Source organism: Hemitrygon akajei, chromosome 10 (genome assembly GCF_048418815.1).
Source record: "Hemitrygon akajei chromosome 10, sHemAka1.3, whole genome shotgun sequence".
Taxonomy (NCBI): Eukaryota; Metazoa; Chordata; class Chondrichthyes; order Myliobatiformes; family Dasyatidae; genus Hemitrygon; species Hemitrygon akajei.
Genome location: NC_133133.1, coordinates 43,296,137 through 43,319,224, shown reverse-complemented (window position 1 = coordinate 43,319,224; position 23,088 = coordinate 43,296,137). Strand labels below are relative to the sequence as shown.

At 37.9% G+C, this 23,088-nt stretch overlaps 1 protein-coding gene across 1 annotated transcript in view; it reads left to right on the top strand.

Moving 5' to 3' along the window:
• Window positions 1–7,300: 7,300 nt before the first annotated feature.
• Window positions 7,301–23,088, top strand: part of kif4 (kinesin family member 4) — a 62,346-nt gene continuing 46,558 nt past the window's right edge. Inside the window, exons 1-12 of the mRNA XM_073058135.1 lie at window positions 7,301–7,440; window positions 9,547–9,673; window positions 9,804–9,918; window positions 10,210–10,400; window positions 15,208–15,297; window positions 15,653–15,819; window positions 15,947–16,041; window positions 17,153–17,272; window positions 18,669–18,844; window positions 19,037–19,098; window positions 22,206–22,338; window positions 22,747–22,805. Of these exons, the coding sequence (XP_072914236.1) occupies window positions 9,548–9,673; window positions 9,804–9,918; window positions 10,210–10,400; window positions 15,208–15,297; window positions 15,653–15,819; window positions 15,947–16,041; window positions 17,153–17,272; window positions 18,669–18,844; window positions 19,037–19,098; window positions 22,206–22,338; window positions 22,747–22,805 (1,334 nt within the window). The 5' untranslated portion in view covers window positions 7,301–7,440; window position 9,547. The remainder of the gene's footprint in view (window positions 7,441–9,546; window positions 9,674–9,803; window positions 9,919–10,209; window positions 10,401–15,207; window positions 15,298–15,652; window positions 15,820–15,946; window positions 16,042–17,152; window positions 17,273–18,668; window positions 18,845–19,036; window positions 19,099–22,205; window positions 22,339–22,746; window positions 22,806–23,088) is intronic.

Below are 23,088 nucleotides of genomic sequence, written 5' to 3'. Positions count from 1 at the left end.
TATGAACACTCTAATGAAAGATAAGAAAAGATAGAATAACTGCTGATGACTGGGGTATCAGGATTGGTTTTAATAGAACTCAGACAAAATGCTGGAGGAACTCAGCAGGTCAGGCAGTATCTATGGAATGAATAAACAGTTGATGTTTCCTGCAAAGTTTTAATGATATTGTATTCAAATGAATAGCTCAAATAAAAACTGGGTAAAGAGTGTTTGTCTCCTCCAGTCCTAGTCCTGATGCATAACTGATTGACACATAGCTACTGGCAGATACTGAGCTCTCTTCTAACAAAGTTGGACTGCATACACTAATCAAAGCATCTGCTCTTTCAAGTACTGCAGAACTTTACTGGAGCTCTCCATGTAGAATCACTGCTTTAGCTACCAGTGGTTTTCTTTATTGTATTTTGTGCAACAGAGAAGCTTTCACTGTAGGAGATGCACTGGCCAGGTGTGCATAGATTGGGTATTCCAGTCATGAACAGTAACCACCCTTCATTTCTTATGATAAGTGAAAAGCTAATTACATAGTAAAATACTGCTGAATAAAGAGAATGTAACTATTACAAGGATAGTGGAAAATGACTTGTATTATGTACTCTGTAAGATATCAAAGATACCTGTACCAGTAAGATATCAAGGATGCTGTATCTTTTTAGGCTGCAATACCTTTCAAAGTTCATATATTACATTCACGTTAAAATACAATCCTCACAAAGATGGCAAGAAAAAGTGAAATAAAAAGCAGCTGTTATTGAGGAGGGGATGCCAATAGACAACAAACAGTGAGGTTTTTCAAATATTTCAAGTTGCAGTCTGGAAGGAACCTTGCTTTTATGGTCATAGTCGGCTGTCAGGTAAATATATTTATCATTCTGATTTGAGATCGCAGTTGTGGCTGGAGTTGGTTATACTTTATAATCAGGACCTCCTTACTAAAAGGTAGCTGTACTACACAAAGTACAGAACCAGGATTTATTCTTCCTGAACATCCTGGAATGATATGCATTCTCACTATATGCCCATCTCTCAGTCTACATCATGTCCTCCTTCCTGAAGGAGCTTAGTAACACTACACTCCAAACAGAATGATTACCACTGCATCTACATTTGCGAATCCTTGTAGATGAAGAGATCTTAAAGACAAGACCACTGCTACATAACTTCCTGGAGATTTCAACTGCATTCAGGAACTTCTTACATACAGGTTAACCATCATGAATTATGTAATCAAACAAAGAATAGAATACTTAATCAAACAATATCCTTACAATGTTACTCAAATATTACTGAGATATTGAATACACTACACCAAATATATAGAATTATAGCAAATGCTAATAAAAAAAATCAATCAGGTGAGTCCTTTTACTTTATGTAATTCCTTATGATATTCAAGAAGCAATTTCAGCCTATCAAAATGATGCTGGATCTCAGAACCACACCATTCCCCCCATTAATTTTCTATATAGTCTAGTTTCTCCATATTCCCATTAACATTCCAAGATTTTACCACCCACCTACAATAGGGGTAATTTACAATACAGGTCCTCACTGGGTTACATACGTCTGACACCTGCACATAGGACCAATCTCCCATAAATATTATTAAATTCAAACGAAAACCAGTCTTGAAAAAAACTGTTTACATGTAACTTCGCCACAGTAATGAGACGTCACTGATGGTTCAGGTCTTTTAAAAGGTACATGGAACTTAGAAAAATAGAAGAGGGCTATGTGGTAGGGAAATGCCAGGCAGCTTCTAGAGTAGGTTACATGGTCAGCACAACATTGTGGGCCGAAGGGCCTGTAATGTGCTGTAGATTTCAATGGTCTATGTTCTATGTTATGAACACAGACTACCAGTTTCACTGCTGGAAGTCACTTAACATAGTTGCTTTGGAAATTGAAAAGCAATCATTTCTATTGATACTTAAAGAACAATACTCTATCAAACAATGTAACATGCATCTTCTTACTTATGAACAAAATAGAATTATGGACTGCTGTAAAAATGGAATACAGTACATTTGTAACCCAGGGGAGCCTGTAGCCAATTAATATACCAGCCAGCATGGCTCTGAGATGTACCTGAAACCAGAGAATCTGAAGAAATTCATGCAGTTGCAGGGAGAACACGTAAATGGCTCAGACACATTGATACTGTAGCTACAAGATCAGGTCAGAGGCTGGATATCTTGCAGTGGGTGATTGTCATCCTAAACCCTTTGCACCAGTCTACACAGGGCAAGTCAGAGGTATGATTCAATACCCTTGACTTGCCTGCTCCAACAACACACTAGAAGCTCCCCACCACATGCAATAAATTATTCCACTTGATTAGTAATCCATTCTCCATCACTAAAAGCAAGAGGATAATCAGGAAAAGTTTAGGAACACTCATGGGTATAGGAGGGAATTTTTCCTCAAGGTCAAAGGACGCTGGCGATGTATTAAATGAGTACTTTACTTCAATATATACCAAGGAGAATGACATGGAGTGGAGTGAGATTACTCTGGGGTATGTTAACATACCAGGGCATTTTGAGATCAAGAAGGAGGTTGTGCTGAGTCTTTTGAAGGTTAGCAAGTTGGCTAGGTCCCCCAGACCCGATAAGATGTAGATTATTGAATAAAGGATTTGTGAAATCTTTGCAAAGATCTTTGTATCCCACTAGCAACAGTTGAAGGATTGTCCAGTACCGAAGGATTAGAGAGCAGCCAATGTTGTTCATATGTTCAAGAAGGGAAATAGGAATAATCCAGGAAGTAATAAACTGTTGGCCTCACATCAGTGTTAGGGAAACAACTGGAGAGGATTCTTAAGAATTTGATTTACCAACAATTTAAAAAATGTGGCATTAAGTCATAATGGCTTTGAATATGGCAGATCATGTCTTACAATTATAGAATTATATAAACATACAGCACAGAAACAGACTCTTTTGCCTATTTTGGCAATGCCACTCATGATGACTATCTATGCTAATCATATTTCTTTGTGATACTCCCATTTCACTCTATACCTTTTCTACACAGTATTTCTCCAAATGGCTTTTAAATGTTGTAATTGTATCTGCCTCTACCACCACTTCCTCTGGCTACTTGTGCAGATAGTCACCACACCTCATGTGAAAATCTTTCCCTTTATGCTCCTTCACCTTCACTTGATCTAAATCCTGAAGCACCAGATGAAACTGTGGGAATATCAGAAAGTTCATAATAAATCCAGAATAGACAAAGGAAGCAGATTCATGGTTAACTCTATTGCTGTTTCAGAACCACTGAGTATGTTCAAATATTTTAGTACTCTTTAAGATTTGTGGTGCAAGGATTTTTTTTACCTTTCCTTTCCTGTTCTTCCTACTCTTGCTTCCGATGCTGATAGTTGAAAATATGTCTATCATTTTTAGCTCTTACTTCTATTAGTCAGCAACATTTTCATCACCAACTTCTTTAATTGATACAATACTAAGAACCACTGTTCCTTTATGGTTTGATGTTCCTATTCAAGAAGGCTGTTCAACACACCTTCCTGAGGGTGATTAGGGATCAGCTACTTGAAGCCTTAAAATGGTATTTCAAAATGATTAAAATGTATTTAAATAATTCTTTCTTACCTTGATGGCAATGTTAGTCATCCACTCTAATCCTCCCAATATCCTGGTGAACAACTTCTGGAGCCTCTCCAAGTTCCCACATCCTTGTTTTGGTGACCAAAACTATACACAAAATTACAAATGTGGTCCAAACAAATTTTTATACAACTGAAATGTGACATCCTAGCTTTTGTACACAGTGTCATAAATGATGTAGCTAAGTATCCCAAAGGTCTTTACCACCGTCTCCATTGTGTTGCCACTTTCAGGAAGCTATGAACTTGCACTCTAAGATCAGAATCTGGTCTATTATCATCAGCATGTGTTGTGAAATTGGTTAATTTAGCAGCAGGAGTTCAATGCAATACATAATACAGAAAATAAATAAATTGCAGTATATGTATATTGAATAGATTAAAAATCATGCAAAAACAGCAATAATATATATTTTTGAAGTAAAGTAATGTTCATGGGTTCAATGTCCATTTAGAAATCGGATGGCAGAGGGGAAGAAGCTGTTCCTTCGGGCTTCTGTACCTCCTACCTGATGGTAACAATACAAGAAAAGGATATGTCCTGAGTGCTGGGGGTCATTATTAATGGACGCTGCCCTTCTGAGGCTCCACTACTAGAAGATGTCCTGGGTATTTTGTAGGCTAGTACCCAAGATGGGCCCAACTAAATTTACGAGCTTCTGCAGCTTTGTTCAGTCCTGTGCAGTAGCCCCGCCCCCCCCACCATCCTTCCCTCATACCAGACAGTGATGCAGCCTATCAGAATGCTGTCCATAGCAGTTTTTCAGTGTTTTTGTTGACATATCAAATCTCTTCAAACTCTTAATGAATATAGTCACTGTCTTGCCTTCTTTATAGCTGCATCAATATGTTGGAACCAGTTTAGGCCCTCAGAGATCTTGACAACCAGGATCTTGAAACTGCTCGCTCTCTCTACTTCTGATCCCTTTATGAGGATTGGTATGTGTTCCTTCATCTTACCCTTCCTGAAGTCCACAATCAGCTTTTTTGTCTTACTGACATTGAGTGCTACACCACTCCACTAATTGGTATATCTTGCTCCTTTACACCCTCTCGTCTCCATCTAAGATTCTACCAACAATGGTTGTATCATCAGCAAATTTATAGATGGTATTTGAGCTATGCCTAGTGATACAGTCGTGTGTATATAGAGAGTAGAGCAGTGGGCCAAGCACACACCCCTGAGGTGCGCCAGTGTTGATCATCAGCGAGGAGGAGATGTTATCACCAATCCACACAGATTGTGGTCTTTTGGTTAGTAAGTCGAGAATCCAATTGCAGAGGGAGCTACAGAGGCCCAGGTTCTGGAACTTCTCTATCAGGATTGTGGGAATGATGGTGTTAAATGCTGAGCTCTTTGTACATTCATGCTCCTAAAGATCCTACATTCATTGTTGATTGGCATTATATTTGAAGAGACAAATCAATGCAGTCCTGCTCTAACCTGCTCTGCCACTCAAAAATACATTGCAGATCTTCTATGCAGCACTATCTTTCAAAGATTCACAATCAACAGCAAATAAAATAGATCTCCCTTTGCAGTCTTAAATGCCCCATTCCTTATTTTCATCCTTAGATATGCTTAACTAGGAAAACCATCACCTCTAAAAAACTAGAGGAGTTTTTAGGTATGATGAATTTATAACACTGCTTCATTCCACAAGCTGCTGAACTGATGCCTCCCATTTATAGTGCTCTTAAAGGCAATACCCCTAATCACATGCTTGACATGACCAAGGAATTTGATAATACCAAAAGAGCTCTTTCCAACTCAACCCTACTGGTGCACCCACTCCCCAATGCACACATAGCCATTACTACTGATGCTTCAGGCACTGTGCACAAATTGCTGGTCAGAGGTGTGTGGCAGCTGCTCGCCTTCTTCAGCCAGCAGATCTATCCCCCGAAAAGGAAGCTCTGCATGTTTGATCGTGAGCTTCTTGGCTTCTATCTGACTGTCCGCTATTTTCATTTTCTTCCAGAGGGTCGCCGTTTCACAGTGTTCATTGTCTACAAACCTCCTATGCACGTGATGGTCAAAGTGTCAGACCCTTGGTCATCACAGCAGTAACACCTGGCTTACATATCCAAGTTCACAACTGATATACAACATATCAAGGGGAATAATAGTGTCATGCGTGATTGTCTCGCATGGCCAGCCATTGAGACCATACACGTAGGAGTTGACTATGACAGCCAACGTAATTACTGACCCAGAGGTTCAGGCTTACTGAACAGCAGTCACGGACCTGCAGTTAGCTGACATTAAGTTCAGGGAAGCTGGGGTTTCTCTCCTGTGTGAGATCTCAACCGGTCGCCCTTGCCCCATAGTGCCTGCAAATTGGAGGTGGACTGTTTTTAACTCCATACATGACCTCTCACAACCAGGCCGGAAGGCCTCACAGAAACTGGTCGCACTGAAGTTATGCCTGATTGCCTTAGAAAGGACGTTTGTGATTGGCGTGCAGCCTAAGTGGAGTCACCACGGGCAAGAATTAACCGTCTTTTAAGAGACTCCTGGATGGCTACATGGAGCTTAGAGAAATAGAGGGCTATGGGTAAAGCCTAGGTAGTTTTAAGGTAGGGATGTGTTTGGCACAATTTTGAAGGTCGAAGGGCCTGTATTGTGCTGTATGTTTCTATTCCTATCTCCCACCATGGCGTACAGCACTCCTGTGTTCCTGTTGACCCACATTCCACATCATTTGTTTTTGTCTGCCATGATGCACACCAATATTCCCTTAGGCCCCCTTATGATGGCCTTTTCCATGTTTTGGAATGGAGAGAACAGACATTTATCACAGACAAGTGGGGTAAACCTGAATGTGTTTCAGCAGATTGCCTTAAACTGGCACACCGAGATTTGGAGGATTCCATTACCATGCCCATGCTGTCATGACATAACCATTAGTGTGTTTACACACCTTTGGATGAGCCAGAGGTATCTACTGTTTCTCCACCCATGGAACATAGGACCTAAGCTGGTTTTAGTGAATTCTGGGGGGTGGGGAGGAGGGCTGTGTGGGGTAATGTAGTTGGTGGAAGCCCACAACCTCCAACATTGAGTTGGGGTTCACTTTAAGAGGCTGGTCTGGCGTGATGAAATAATTACATGAAGTACTGTTACCACACATTCTGTTCAGTGTTTTGATGACAATAAACATGTTACAGTTTTTCTTAAAAACATAAAACACCTCAGGCTGTTTTATTTGTGAAAACCTACAAGAGTGCTCTGTCAACTGAACCAGGTCTCACTCAAGATGACACAATGGCAAATTAAGCACAAACAAAATATATTTTCGCCACTGGACATTCATTTCCAGTTGAACATTGCACCAATCGTTAAATGACAGTATTTTGAAGCATAACATATTTAAAACACAAGTTCCACGGCCTAGGACACAAGATTGGGGAAGTTCAAAATTATAGTTCGCCAAGAAAATGCTGAGCTTGAAATGAGAACAATAAGAAATGTTAACAATCCTCAGATTTTAAAAATACTCTGCACCACCTCTTGCTTAAGTCCCTATTGATCGGCACTATTTCCATGGCAACTGCCGCAGCCCTCCAACTCTGCAATGCGCTGAATCGACGTTAACGACGCCCTGCGCGGTGATGTCATGGTTTACGCGGTCAGTGATTGGCTGTGCTCTGTTTGGCGGAGGATTTGAATGTATATCAGCTTGGCGGGCGGTTGGAGTGCGAGTTGAAGATAGATAAAATAGTATAATTTTAATTTTAAGATAGAATAACTATTGAGTCGATTGACAATCGGTGGACAAAACGGAAACGGGAATAACTTGAAGGTGGGAGTTTGCTTCTACGGAGCGGGCCCAAAGTTGACTGGGGAGAGATAAATGTGATTTGTAGTCGGGCCGAGGTGTCCTGCCAGAGGACAAGGCCTCCTGAGAATGAGCTTCTAATATTTAAACCGCTGTACGCCGTCTTACTTCTTTGAAACGGGACATAGTGGCAGGGTCAATCTTTTTCTTGTTTAGTATGGATCGTGGAGGTGTTGATTTATGTGTTGCGATGATACCAGATTGTTCACATTATATTTTTTTCTCTGCAAATGCGTACTGGAGCATTAATCACAGCATCAAAGTTTAGTAATTCATTCTATCTATATGGTTTGGAATTCTTTTTTATGGGCTAAGCGCTCTAACTGTAAATCCCCATCATTCAAGTATTTCCTGTGTTCTAATTTAGGCCTGTTTTGCTTTTGTTCCGTTAAATTGAAACGCACTGTCGTTGCATAATGCAAGTTCCACTTTTGGCTTTCTTAACTCTCGAATTTAAATGCACCCTTTTCAACTAAACAGACTTGATCTCTTTTATGGTTCATCTACAAGAAAACCCTTTGATGAATCTTTCCTTAATGGTATATTAGCCGCTGGATTTTTGTGTGTGTTGCTTATTTGCATGATTGTTATTGGAGAGATTCTAAAGGTTGTAATTGTTGATAAGTCTCCATAGTGTGAACATAATTCTCAGCGTTGATTTGCAGATTTAAAATTTGTTTCTTCAGTTTGGAATCCTGAACTGTTTACTACCCCGCAAATCTTGCCTCCTGCAAGAATTTCCACAACTTTATTTCAATTTCCCATTATTATTAAATTTGTTGCTGTATAGATTACTGAATTAAAATTGCTGCTATGTTTTTGCAGAATGGTTTGCAAAATAAGGTGGTAATTTTTTTTTAAAAGGCCAACTGTTGCCACTCTCTTTAGAAAGGATAAACCCCTCGTTTATTGAAATGTCTCTTTCCTATTCTCGAGGGGGCAAAGAGACAGTATTCTGTATTTCCGTGGTGTATGAATTCTCTCAAACATCCCTAGTTAAATTACAAAATCTCTTCTGAAGCTTTTCTTTTTGACATTCCATAATGGAAGTTATACCCAATACTTGTGCAGTTTCTTCAAAGTGCGTATGTTTAATGATGTAGATTTAGTGTGGAATTAAAACAGCACATCCTTATCAAAACAATGGAAAATCTTGACTTGAGAATGCAATTAAGTCTTAGAAAAAGTGCAGTGAGTCACTTGAAACCATGGGAAATGCTTACTGCTTTATCCAAGGATTACTGATTTATAAATTAATTTTGTTTTTGTACTTTATTGCTTAAAGTTCTCTAAAGGATATGTAGAATGCAAATCATAAAGATCCACAATGTGGGTGTCCATATATTGCAATCTCTTCCTAATTTTAACATTTTAAGATTATCTTTAAACCCTACCTCATAGTAGATGATATTCTTGCGGACTTCATGCACTCCAATTTGATTTGTTATTTTCATATTTAACGGTACAACAAGTACCTTCTATGAGAGAAGATGGTGCCTGCAATTATAAAATAAATGAGTACATTTTATCCTATATTTGAATGGGCATGCAATTTTTCTGATGATCTCTGTCATCTTAGAATCCAAATAAAACTATTAACACTAGTTCAAAGGCTTCGATGTCACTTTTATGAACAGTGCACAAAATGACACAAGTCTGGTCCATCAATAACTTTATTGTGCTGAATGGAATGTAATGGCTGTTGTATTTAATAAGCTCAACATTTTATTTTTGGTTCCTCTTCCTACATTTAAATCATTTGACTGCAAGACGGCATTTTTCCACTCCATTGTTCTACTGGTTATGGTGTATTTCTGTTCCTTTTTAGAAAAATACCTAACAATTATCACCTCTTCATTCTTGACACTTGACCTCTTGAACTGCTTTTCACAATTTCTGCACTTGTCAGGCTTTGATTTGGTAATTGATACATTTGATGGCATTCCTTTCCCCAAACCCATCAAGCTTGTTTGTTTGTTCCATTAACTCTGATGCAGTACTTGTTCTTGTTACCACATGCATCACATACATGTGCACTTGACGATTTGACCCATTCTTGTTTGTTGGCAGAATGGTGCGAGGAGAAGAAGAAAAAGTTATTCCCGTACGTGTGGTCTTGCGCTGTCGTCCACTTGTACGTAAGGAAATTGAAGAAGGATGTCAGATGTGCTTAACGTTTACGCCAGGAGAGCCACAGGTAATAATTTGATAGTAAAACGGCTCACTTTGGATTGGTGTTTCAGTGATCTATTTACGAAAAGCAGTTGTTCAAAAGGAACGTCATTCTGAAATAATGTACTTTCTGATTTTCTTCTTCCTTGCTTTAGGTTCTTTTGGGAATTGACAAGTATTTTTCATATGATTATGTCTTCGATCCCTGTGTAGAGCAAGAAGAAGTGTTTAATGTCACAGTTAATCCCCTCATTCAGGGAATATTTAAAGGTACTAACTGACTATGTACAGTATAAGAAAAGTTTCAAGTTTTGATATTCTGTTCCACATTGATTATCATTGGTAACTGTTTTGCCATAGCCCTTGACTCTTATTTGTCACATATGTTAACTTTTTGTCTTTTTACAAAAAGTTGTTTTAATAATCTGAAAATTTTAGTTAACTTGTTAATATGCATTATATGCCATGCAAGTGCTTGTGCATTTTTAACATTGCAAGAACACAACAAGTAATGGCTAATATCTCTGACTTATTTATTTTGGTTATCTTGTACTTTTCTAGGATACAATGCGACAGTGTTGGCATATGGTCAGACTGGTTCTGGGAAGACCTATTCAATGGGTGGCACATACACTTCAGGGCAGGAGGGTGATCCAAGTGTTGGCGTCATTCCAAGAGTAATAAATATGCTCTTTCAGAAGGTTGAAGAAAATTTGGAAAATGATTTTGCATTAAAGGTCTCCTATCTGGAGGTAAGGGAAGAGTGAGATCATGAATGCACAAAGATAGTTTCTGGAAATGGTATTAATTTCCATATGTGTTCTTGCAAAACATAAATCCAAGTTGTTGCCTTTCTTAGCTTATCCACTAACTCCAAGAAGAGATTGTATTGAAGTAGTATTAAATGGGGGGGGGGGAACAATTTTTTTACCTCATGTAAATATGGGGAAGGCCAAGCCCACAGTTTTCTAACCTTACAAGCAACTTTTCTCTAGCATTATTTTCAATTGACTCTGACTACATGTAATTAATCAAATTTAACTCCAAGAAGTCATCTGACCCATACCTCTACCATCACTTAAGCTGCTCATTTCTTTCTTATCACTACTGTTCAAACTGTATTCTGAAAGGCTCGCTAATGCCTTTTACTTTTTGGATGTTTCCAATACAGTTGTTTTTTTCCCCCTTTTTCTACTCTCAATTTATTCTCCAAAATGCCACCTGAATTCTAACAGAATCCATGTCCTACTCTTCCTGCTTGCTGACTTGTAGCTTTTGGGTTAAACAGTGCTCCCTTATCTTTTGCTTTCATTTCTCTCTAACATCTTGACCTTTTCATTCTGTCATCTCCATGTCAGTAATGTATATGTTTTTCTCCCATTGTGGGTGAGGTAAAGGGCTGGGAAGGAATCTGAGAGAGGACAGTTGAATAAAAGCAAGGGGATAGGGAATCCAGAAGGAAGGTGATGGGCAGGTCGTGAGGGTGGAGGAGGGGCAAATGGACAATCAGAATAGAGGAAAAGGTGGTGAGGGTCAGAGGGTTACCAGCATTAGATATATTGATGTTCATGCCATTTGGTTGAAGGCTATCCAGGCAGAATGTGAGATGTTGCTCCTTATTGCAGTAGAGGAGGCCAAATGCAGGTTAGAGGAACAACACCTCACCTATCTGGATAGTTTGTAGAGAAGACACAAATGTTCAGAATAGTACACTAGATTGGAAGAAGATTAAGTGAGTTGCAGCTTCATCTGGAAGAACTGATTTTTGGATAGTGGGAAGGGGCGGGTGGGGAGACATTAAGTAAAAGTATTGCATCTACTGTGTGATTGTTGGGACAGTACCATTAGAAGTGGGTAATGGCAAAGGAGAGGGAAAGATGAATCTAATAAGGTGGAAATTCTGAAATTTGCCCAAGATATTTCATCTGTCCTATCCATTCACACCTGTATTTCTGCAGCTTAACCCTATCTTGTTGTCTTGTTTTCCTAGTTCTGAGCAAACGTCTTAACTTGAAATATAGACTTTTTGTTCTATAGATACTGCCCAATTTGTATCTTCAGCCTTGTACATCATTATATTTCCTTCATTTCTCCTGTAATGAGCAAATTTTATCAAATAATTTGTTCTACCTCCTTCATCCAAGTTACTCATATAAGTTTGAAGTTGTTGCGGACCCACCAGTGGTCTCTGGTATAAAAGAAAAAAGAACCATTTATGCCTATTGTCATCTGGTAGCCATTGAATTATATATCTGCCAAAATGTTGCTTCCAAAGCAATGAGCTTTAATTTTCCACAATGACCATCATCCACCTGTGCTTCACTAGACATGGTACCAGCAATAGTTGAAAACACTTGTTACAGCAAAAAGAATGCAACTGAAGACATGATCTTCAGAAACAGCTGGCTTCAGTCAAGCTATTGCAATATAATGTTAATAATGTCATCAAGTTGGCATTGCAAAGTATTATCTAGATTCATTCTGTCCATTAACAACAGTCAAATCCACTTGGTGAGTTGCTGTCACTCTTTCATTGGCAAAGATTAAAAAGAGTCATCAATAATACAACCAAGCAATGTACTGACCAATATAATTTGAGTTTTGTAGAGCCATGCAACCTTTGTCCAAAGTTGTTGGAAACCATCTCCGTTGGTGATGTTAAATCTTCCTTTGTGGATAATGTGTTGTTTCATCTTGGCTCTAGCTCCAAGATGATTACATGGATGAAATATTTGCTACTTCACCAGTGTCCTCTCTATTACCAAGATCAAATGGTGTGATCAAATTCCATTTGCAACTTTGGAAACCGGGCAACGTGTCTACATGCAGCAAAACCTAAATAGTGTTCAGGCTTGAAGTGATGTGTGGTAGGGATCTCATTTCCCATTTAATTGCCAGCTACTGAGTCTAACCACCAGCTCTTGACCATTCAATGACATTGAATGCTGGGCAGTCCTGTTATCCACAGGTCTGAAAAGGTGGAACTAGGACTTAATTGGAACAGTTATGGTGAATAAAAGAGCGGAATAAAAATAAGTTCTGAATGAATTGCCTCAATTCCCTCACGTCCAATAAGACAAGTCAGAACTGAGAATCACTTGTCCAACTCTAACAATATGAGAAGAATGACAACAACCAAGACACAGCTTTCACATAACTTGCCACCCTAAGTTATTGCTTCTCTTTTATCCCTGGATGCTGGCAAACAAAAAAGTAAAAGGTCTACTTAAATACTTATTCCCTCCACTGTTAGCTGGATTTGGCTGTAATGTGATCATCTACAAAGTGCATTAGTGTTACTGTATTTGACATGACTGAGATGTATCTACAACAAAAGGGAAATTGCAACAGGTCCATGGAAATGTTTGGCCTACATTGTCTCTAAGATTCAAATTACGTATGCTGAATTAGTAATACATTGAAATTCCTTCATTTAAATCCTACGATTCCTGACAATGCTCCGAGTACTTTTACCAAAAAGGAAAAATTATGTTCAAGAAGTCAGCTCATCACTTCAAGGACAATTGGTATAGTCAAGAAATGCTGGCTTTGCCAGTAATGCCTATATCTTGTAAGAGGAGTTTGAAACATAGAACCTTTGCTATCATGGCACTCCCTCAGTATTATACTGAAATTTAAAAACAAAACAGATGAGGTGCTCAAATATTTGCAAAACTGCTGTTGTTGAGCTGCCAACTGGTGTGTTTAGCACAAAGTACGTGGGGTGGAAGGTGGTTCTCTTATTTGCAGGTTATAAAATTAAGATAGCTGCATAAGATAAACTTTTATTTTCACAAAACAGTTTAGACATTGGAATTGATGTTTGTAGTACACATCTTACAGGATTAATTACTTTCCTTCAGACAGTCACCTTCTGATTTGGTTTGCTGTTAGTGCTTCAATCCTGGCAATTTGGGATGAGTATTATCTTTTTATGAACAAAATTTGTATTTTGTAGCAGGATCTTGCGCGCATTAATATTTATGGTTGACATCATTAGTAGTATATAGGTGCACTTGCTCAAGAAAATACCCAGTTGTTCATAGATCATTGTCACTAGTAAATTTATTTTGGTGTACTTTAGCTAAAAGTATGTCCATAAAACTTGGTATAATGACTCGGATTTGTGTATATAATGTAAGTATTGAGAGGTATGAGGAAAAAATATTTGTGCACAGTTGGAGTGACTTTAAAACTTGACCAAAACACAGATAACACTGTAGTGCAACTAGTAGAAGTACTTCCTTGCACTGCTAGAGAACTGAGTTCAATCCTGACATTGTACAGTCTGTGTAGAATTTGCACATTTTCCCTATGACTGCCTAGTTTCCTCCAGGTACTTGGGTTTCTTCCCAGATTCAAAAGTATGTGGTTCAGTAGGTTAAACGCTTACTACAAATTGCCTCTAGTACTTTGGTAAAAGGTGAAATCTGGAACTTTGAGTCTTAGAAACTAGAGGGGGAGAAGTGGTGGCAAAATAAGTACATTTAAGCAGGGTGATGTGTGTCAGACATAAATTTATATAGGGAGTGGTTGTGCATGGCTTATTGCAGGATGGAATGAACACATTAAGTGTGGATGAGCAAAAGTTTGCATTCAAATGTATTGTCAACATATACTCAAGGTATAAATGCAATTGAAAATTTGATTTTTTTTTGCAGTTGCAGCACAGTACATTACATACATGATGAACATGAATTATTTAAGCTTGCACTTGTGTTACTTTTGTTTATTGTATTGGATATGTTCAAGGTTGTGGAGAGGACCCACGTGTTTACAGTAGGGTAGTGGGGTACAAGAAGTGATTGGGCTAATAATTGGTGAATATGTTCATGGGAGTGCAAAGGACAAAATGCAGCAATGAAACATGGATACAGTTATATCAGAGAGGGTTAAGCAGGATGAAGATGAAATTGGAGGTGTCAGTATTGATGGAGATGACACTTAACTAAGAAGCCAATGTAGAAATTAAGGAAACAAGACATGATATGTAGGAGAGAATGCATAGAGCCTGTAAACATCTGGAAGCTGAATATTTAAATATAATTCTCATTTGCTAGCCTTATTTGTTCAGTGATTGCAGTTGAAAATACTATTTAAGTTTTTCCCTTTCCTCAGTAAATAACTTGCTAAACTTTCAAACTGATCTATGGCAGTACATTGGAGGAGTCACTTAATTTAAATGAATTGTAAAAGATGGTGTTATGGCTGTATGTGATGGATAACGTACTATGTGACAGCAGGTACTTAGTGTTGTACACATCTGTAGCATTGCAATCCAGAAACTGTTTTATGTTGATGGAGGAACAACTCAAATTGGGTTGAGGAGTTGGTGGTTAAATGAAAACTAAACAAAGGAAACCAGATGTTACTTAAACGGAAATTATCCCTTGTCTGAGAACTGCCTGCCTATTGACACTCCCATTGGTTGCAAGTTATCTTAAGGAAACTTTGATAATTTTCTGTTGGTGGTATTTATATATTTATTGAGAGGGTGGCAGGTAAAATGGTGTACTTCTGGGGCCTAAGATCTAGTTTGAAATTATATTTGTCTTAAAGATCTACAATGAGGAGATCATAGATCTACTGGATTCGTCTCGGGAGAAATTACCAATACACATTAGAGAAGATCCCAAAGAAGGAATAAAGGTATGCTTGGAGTTTCCTTACCAAAATGGACTCTTGTTTATTTTACTACTTTAAGGAAAATATTCACTACTTTGATTTAAGGTGCAATATGAGATGTTACACACGTTAGTCAGTTAACTGGGTTTGAACTGATTTCATTATGTAATAGACAAAAGCCCACCTCTAAAAGACATTTAATTTTCTCATGGAAGTGCTCTAATGATCAATTTGCATTTTGGGGGAATTTATCTGCAAACTTGTATCACCAGGTTTATTTTTTTGCTTGGCCTGGTTAATGCTATGGCTCTCCTGATTGTTAGAACGTAATGCTCTTTTAAGTTGTTATTGCAAACTTGTGTTTTTTTTCCCCCCTCAGATTGTAGGACTAATAGAGAGGAAAGTAAACACTGCAATGGATATGGTGGGTTGCCTAGAACAAGGAAATTCTACAAGGACAGTTGCTGCAACAGCTATGAACACCCAGTCATCTAGATCACATGCTATCTTCACTATTACAGTTGAACAGAGAAAGAGAAGTGATAAGTAAAGTTTGACATTTATTTACCATGTTTCATTAAATGTACAAGTGTTCATCTTTTAATGCTGTTGTGCATTTTGATATGCCTGAAAGTACAAGACCATTTCAGGGTAATTTTCTTCATCTTCACAGAAACTATTACATCCGTTCCAAATTGCATCTGGTGGACCTGGCAGGGTCAGAGCGCCAAAAGAAAACCAAAGCAGAAGGTGACCGTCTGAAAGAAGGTAATTTTGTTCTAAAAGATCCTTACTATAAAATACTTTGACTCTCTTTCACCTTGGGCTATAAACGTGTTTATTAGAAAATATTATACAGTCTTTGGGTCTGAGTTCAAATCTCCAGTTTAGATTTCTCTTTGCAGTTGATCATTATAAGTAATGGGCAAGTATCTTTAAATACTCGACTGGTCTAGCTGGAGAGTAATGGCCTGAAAGTTAACTGAGTTTTGTAAACACGGGTCTTCGCACCATCTATGAACAACTTGATACCACAACAGTGGCTAAATTCTCAAAGGTGTTAAATCAATTTTCTGTGAGATCCATCATGGAGCTTGCTGGTTGTGGGTAGATACCCCTCTAACACTATTACTAACAAACTAAGCAGCAAAATTTGTTTAACTGAGTAGTCTGGAACAGCAAGTCCTGTACAATGTCACAAATAAAGTTATTTATAGGGCCATGGGTGCTAAACAATAAATTTGCATGCAATAAACAGAACTTAGTAAAAATCAGGTCTCTGTAACCCTAACATGAGGAGAAAATCCTGATGAGCTTTCTGAGCATTGACTGAATCGAGAGTGTGAATGTGATGATAAGGCTGATCACTTGCATTCTTTGGTCAGAAATGGGTGATATATCTTGGCCTCCTCCCTAATTTCCTCCATTGGATATGAAGCTGGTCTTCAGTTGGATTTACTGAATTTAGCAAGGAATGTAATACAGAAGACTTGCACTTGAATTGAAGTTTTCTTTAGTATAGCTAGAAGACTAGTACCTAAATGTGGGGGGGGGGGGGGAATATAAAGCTGACTACTTGCTTTGCCCCTACCATTTAGTAAAGTTTCTAGCATTAATTTACCTTGAGGAAAAATAGTTGTGCCCTACTACCTTATACAGCTTGAGGTTTGCTAACACTATTGTTGAGTAGGGAGTTTCCTACCCATTGTAGTGAGGTCACCAGATCGTTGGTCTTTGTCTCTGGATTGTTGGATCACTAAACTCAGTCATTCTCATTGGAGCTTGTTGCCAAATATCACAGGGGTTTCTGCGTTTGTCATTATGCATTAGGTTTTGTGGAATGTGCCCCAGATGTGCAGTAACAAGGTCTCTATTGCAGGGATTAACATCAACCGTGGATTGTTGGCCCTCGGCAATGTCATCAGTGCACTCGGTGATGAGAATAATCGCAAGGGCTTTGTACCATATCGTGACTCAAAACTAACACGATTGCTTCAAGGTGACGTTTTGATTTTTGAGTTTCACGAGATTTATTGTGTGTATGTGTATTATTCCAAGTGAGTATTGTATGCTTTGGTGTTTACTTTTCAAACAGGACGAACGTGGACTAGAGTTTCCTTTTGGGGTTTTTTTTGTTAACAATAACAAGGGTAGATGTGCATTTCCCAAAATGTCTCTTTTCTAAGCATGCTTTTTCCATGTGCTGATTGCTGTTAATTGTAAAAATACTGTCAGATCACCAGGAGGTGGTAAGAATGAACTCCCTCACCACCTCCCCTCTGACTCTCAACACAGGAGCCCCTCAGGGCTGTGTACTAAGTCCTCTCCCCTACTCCCTGTATACCCATGACTGTGTCACCACCCACAGCTCTAATCTGCTAATTAAATTTGCCGGAGACACTACATTGATTAGCCTAATCTCAAACAATAACGAGGTGACCTACAGGGAAGAAGTAATCTCTCTGACACAGTGGTGTCAAGAAAACGTCTCCCTCAATGTCACAGAAACAAAGGAGCTGGTTGTGGATTACAGGAGGAATGGAGACGGGCTAACCTCTATTGACATCAATGGATCTGGGGTTGAGAGGGTAAACAGCTTCAAGTTCCTCAGCATCCACATCACCAAGGACTTGCTTTTGTGCCCCCAAATCCTAAGAACTTTCTACAGGGGCACAATTGAGCATCCCAACTGGCTGCATCACTGCCTGGTATGGGAACTGTTCTTCCCTCAGTCACAGGACTCTGCAGAGGGTGGTGCAGACAGCCCAGCGCATCTGTAATTGTGAACTTCCCACTATTCAGGACATTTACAAAGATAGGTGTGTAAAAAGGGCCCAAAGGATCATTGGGGACCCGAGTCACCCCAACCACAATCTATTCCAGTTGCTACCATCTGGGAAATGATACTGCAGCATAAACAGGACCAACAGGCTCTGGGACAGCTTCTTCCACCAGGCCATCAGACTGATTAACTCACACTGATTTGACTATATTTCAATGTTAGATTGACTGTTCTACTTATTATAAATTACTGTTATTACACATTTAGATGGAGATGTAATGTAAAGATTTTTACTCCTGTATATGAAGGATGCAAGAAATAGTCAATTCAATTCCTAATTCCTAATGAAGTGATCAATATTTACCGGCAAGTCTGCTGTTAATATTGGAACATGGGGGGGGGGGGGGGGTCCCAGTGTTTAAAACAGCATGGACAACTACTGAAAATAAATCTACCAACCAAAACCAGAGGTTCAATGAATATAGTAATAATTTGGACCAGAGATTGGGTCTAATATCCTTTTTGATTTGTTTTCTTAAAAATGTGTTATTTCACTGGAGAGATGAAATCCTGTCCGCACTAGCCCCAATCCAGTTTTGCCTTTACCTTTCAGACTCACTTGGTGGAAACAGTCACACATTGATGATAGCTTGCGTCAGTCCTGCTGATTCAAACCTTGAGGAAACTTTAAATACACTCCGTTATGCTGACAGAGCGAGGAAAATAAAGAATAAGCCTGTGGTTAACTTTGATCCCCAGGCTGCTGAACTACAACGCCTTAAACAACAGGTACAAAGCCAAATACACTACTGTGAACATAAACTATCCTATCATAATGCAACCTGTGGAGAAGAGAAGCAATCTGAACTTTTATTTTTGTTGTCTTGATTTTCTTTAGCATTAAGTGTACCATTTAACATGGATGAAGATAAAGTAAATAAAACTGTAGGCATTAAACATGTAGTACTGTTTAACTTTTAGGTGCAAGAACTTCAAGTGCTGTTGTTACAAGCACATGGAGGGACAGCTGAAATGAGTAATGGGTAAGTTTGATATATAGACTACGCTAAGTAACCATGTTATTTTAAGCAGTGATTTTTATATTGCTGCTCTTCTGTTTGTTAATACAAAGCCTGATCTTGTACCTGGTCTGTCTGAAAATTTTGATTAAAGAGTACAATTTAAGAGGAAAATTAAGGACTCACTGCAATGGGCTTACAAATATACTGTATAGTGTTATACAGTGAGTGTTTAGTGAGCAGAGTTGTTTTATCTTGGAGCTTTAGGCTTTCATCCTCTGTACGTGTTACTGAAGGACAGCAGTATGCAAATTGTAACTTCATATTTTTGCTTCACTGAAAGGATTTATAATTACTGTTGAGGCTTAATCCTCAGTCTTAAATTTTGTTGTATTAATTTGTACTGCAAGCAAGTAGACTTGCCTAAGAGATAAATCTCACTGGCATAAGTTATTATCGATCTATTTAAAACGGAAGAATTCTAGAAGAGTTACTACATTTGGATTAGATTCTTTTTCTTAAAATCTTTTTATTAATTTTAAGAAAAACATAAGTGAAATATGAATACAAAACGTTTGAGAGTACATAATTAATAGTTTAAATAGAAAATCAGATATATAATAATCAATATATAAGGCCTCCCAAACATAGTATTAATGTAAAAGAATCAAAAAAGAGAAAAAAAACCCCAAAAAAACTAAAAAAAACTTTAAAAAAACTAACCAACATGGGCAATTGCATAATGTTAAATACATACAGTAGTGCCGATAACGCCGAACCTCCATCCAAATAATTAAGGATAATAACAGTAAGGTTTAGGATCAGACCATTTAACTCGTATGAAAATGTTGAATAAATGGTCTCCAAGTTTCCTCAAATTTAACTGAAGAATCAAAAACCACGCTTCTAATTTTTTCTAAACTCAAACAAGAAATAGTTTGAGAAAACCACTGAAATACAGTTGGAGGGTTAATTTCTTTCCAATTCAGTAAAATAGATCTTCTAGCCATTAATGTAACAAATGCAATCATTCGTTGAGATGAAGCGGATAGACGATTATTATCTATCATTGGTAAACCGAAAATTGCAGTAAAAGGATGTGGTTGGAAATTGATATTTAAAACTCTTGAAATAATATTAAAAATATCTTTCCAATAATCTTGTAAACAAGGACAAGACCAGAACATATGAGTCAATGAAGCAACATCAGAATGACATCTGTCACAGGTTGAATTAACATAAGAATAAAATCGAGCAAGTTTATCTTTTAGACATGTGAGCTCTATGTACAACCTTAAATTGTATTAGGGCATGTTTAGCACAAATAGAGGACGAATTTACCAATGATAAAATTTTTTCCCATTGCTCAGTAGATATAGGACAATGCAATTCTTCTTGCCATTCCTTCTTAATTTTTTTCATAATCATATTATAAATGAAAGCTACTAAACCCTTTTGACAAGGATTGAGGGCTAAAATTCTTTCTGTAATGTCCAATGGACATTCTTTCGAAAAAGACTTTAATTCATTATACAAAAAATTTCTGACTTGCAAATATCTAAAAAAAAAATGGGTTTTAGGTAAATTATATTTATTAGATAGCTGTTCAAAGGACATAATGTTATCATCCAAAAACAGATCACAAAAACATGTTATATCTTTTGTTTTCCATAAAAGAAAAGCTTGATCTATAGATGAAGGCCGAAAGAAGTAGTTAGATATTATAGGACAAGACAGCATAAACTTATTCAAGCCAAAAAATTTACGAAATTGAAACCAAATTCGTAATGTATACTTGACTATGGGATTAGTTATCTGTTTATTCATTTTGAATAACGAAAAAGGAAGTGAAGATTCTAAGATTGAAATCAGTGAAAAATCTTGCACAGATTTACATTCCAAATTCCAAATGTAAATTTGGATTAGATTCTAGTTCTAGGAATTTAAATGTTCTCAGTGGCCCAGACTTGCGTATGAAAAGGAGTTCAAATATTCATATTTTTGCTGTTACCTTGGTTCCATTTTGTAGAGAATGTAAAAGGGTGAGACATAGCTCTTTGAAACTGATCTTCTATTATGTTATTTTATTACTTGTCCAGAATGATTCCAGTTCTCAGTGGTAGTACATTGCAGAAGGGATGTTGGGATCTGTATATGGAAGTTATGTCTTGCTCCTCTTACCGTTTTAGTAATTTGTTCCTTTTTGCTTTGTGCCAAATTTGGACTGATTTTCTTACCTTAGAGGGCTATGGGTAAAGCCTAGGTAATTCTATTTTTCTAAGCTCCATGTAGCCATCCAGGAGTCTTTTAAAAGACCCTATTGTATCTGCTTGCACCACAGTTGCCAGCAGCCCATTCCATGCTCACACCACTGTGTAGAAAACTCACCCCTGACATACCTTCTCTACATACTTCCAAGCAACTTAAAGCTGTGCCCTCTCATGTTAGCCATTTCAGCCCTGGGAGAAAGCCTCTTGACTATCCACACGATCAATGCCTTTCATTATCTTGTACACCTCTCAGGTCATCTCTCATCCTCCGTCGCTCCTAGGAGAAAAGGCCAAGTTTTCAACCTATTCTCATAAGGCATACCCCCAATCCAGGCAACACCCTTATAAATCTTCTCTGCACATGGTTTCCATGTCTTTCCTATAGTGAGGCGACCAGAATTGAGCACAGTACTCAAAGTTCGGCCTAACCAGGGTCGTATATAGCTGCAACATTACCTCTTGGCTCTTAAATCAATCCCATGATTGATGAAGGCCAATGCACCGTTGCTTCCTTAACCACAGAGTCAACCTGCGTAGCAGCCTTGAGTGTCCTATGGACTCGGACCCCAAGATTACTCCGATCCTCTTTCTTTTATTTTTTTAACGAAAGTAAGACCAAGTCATTGGGTATACTTAAACCAGTTCTTGATAGGTTCTTGATTAGTAATGGCTCCAAAAGTTTTGGAGAGAAGGCAAAAGAATTGGGCTTATGGAATGGTGGAGCAGACTTGATCGGCTAAATGGCCTAATTCTGCTCCTTTGTCTTAAGGTCATTTGAGACAGTCAAAAGCTCCTATTTAATTTGCCTGTTGCTTGTGTTCACTGGCATGTGAATAAGGAAAAATCATTTTGTTTAATTAGAGTGAATGAATCTGAGAAACGACAATCTGCAATGGAGGCAGCAAGATTACAAAGGGAGGAAGTAGAAAATCTGAGCAAAGAACTTCGTGAAGCTGTTGGCCAGACAACACAGATGTGTGAAAGAGTTATAGTGGTAAGATTAGGCAACATTTATCTGAATATTTTGCTCTTTTCCAAACTATCATACAGTGACTAGATGTTTGTATATTATTTTTACATTTGGTCTCCAAGCATATGTTCACATGTTATTAGTGATTTATCCATGTAATTTGCACATTAGTTTTCTTTTTGTATTATTTGCCCTATTAACTGTAATTTATTGTCAACCCTCCTATTTTCCATTTACAAGTTGCAACTGTTCTCACCTATACTTCTCTCTTGTGCAAGAAAGTGGTACAAATGAAATGGGGAGGGCCTGTCTAAATTTTTATCACAAATCCACAGGTAATGTGGTAAATCCCAGCTTAATGTAATAATTAGAATTACCTTGTGTAGATGTGATTAGTAATTTAAAGTTTAATAATTGCATTATTTTGTTCAGATGGAACAGGTGAATGAGAAGCTGATGCACCAGCTCAGTGAACTTTCGAAGCATCCTGCGTATGTATCTGTCATGTTTTCGGTATAATTCAATAGACTCTTTTTAAAGTTTAAAATCTTGAATTGCCAATTCAACAGCAAATAGTGGTGAGATTTTGGTATTGGTCTTAAATGCTTCTAAATATTTAGAATAATAGCACTACTGTTGATACTCATTGGGCTTTATTTCTGTGACTTCTGCTAGATGACATGTGAGTCATCGATCATTCAGCTTTAACCTTTTTTTGCACCTCCCTACTTATTGTTTATTAAGACTGTGTCAATACACCTTTTACTATGGTGT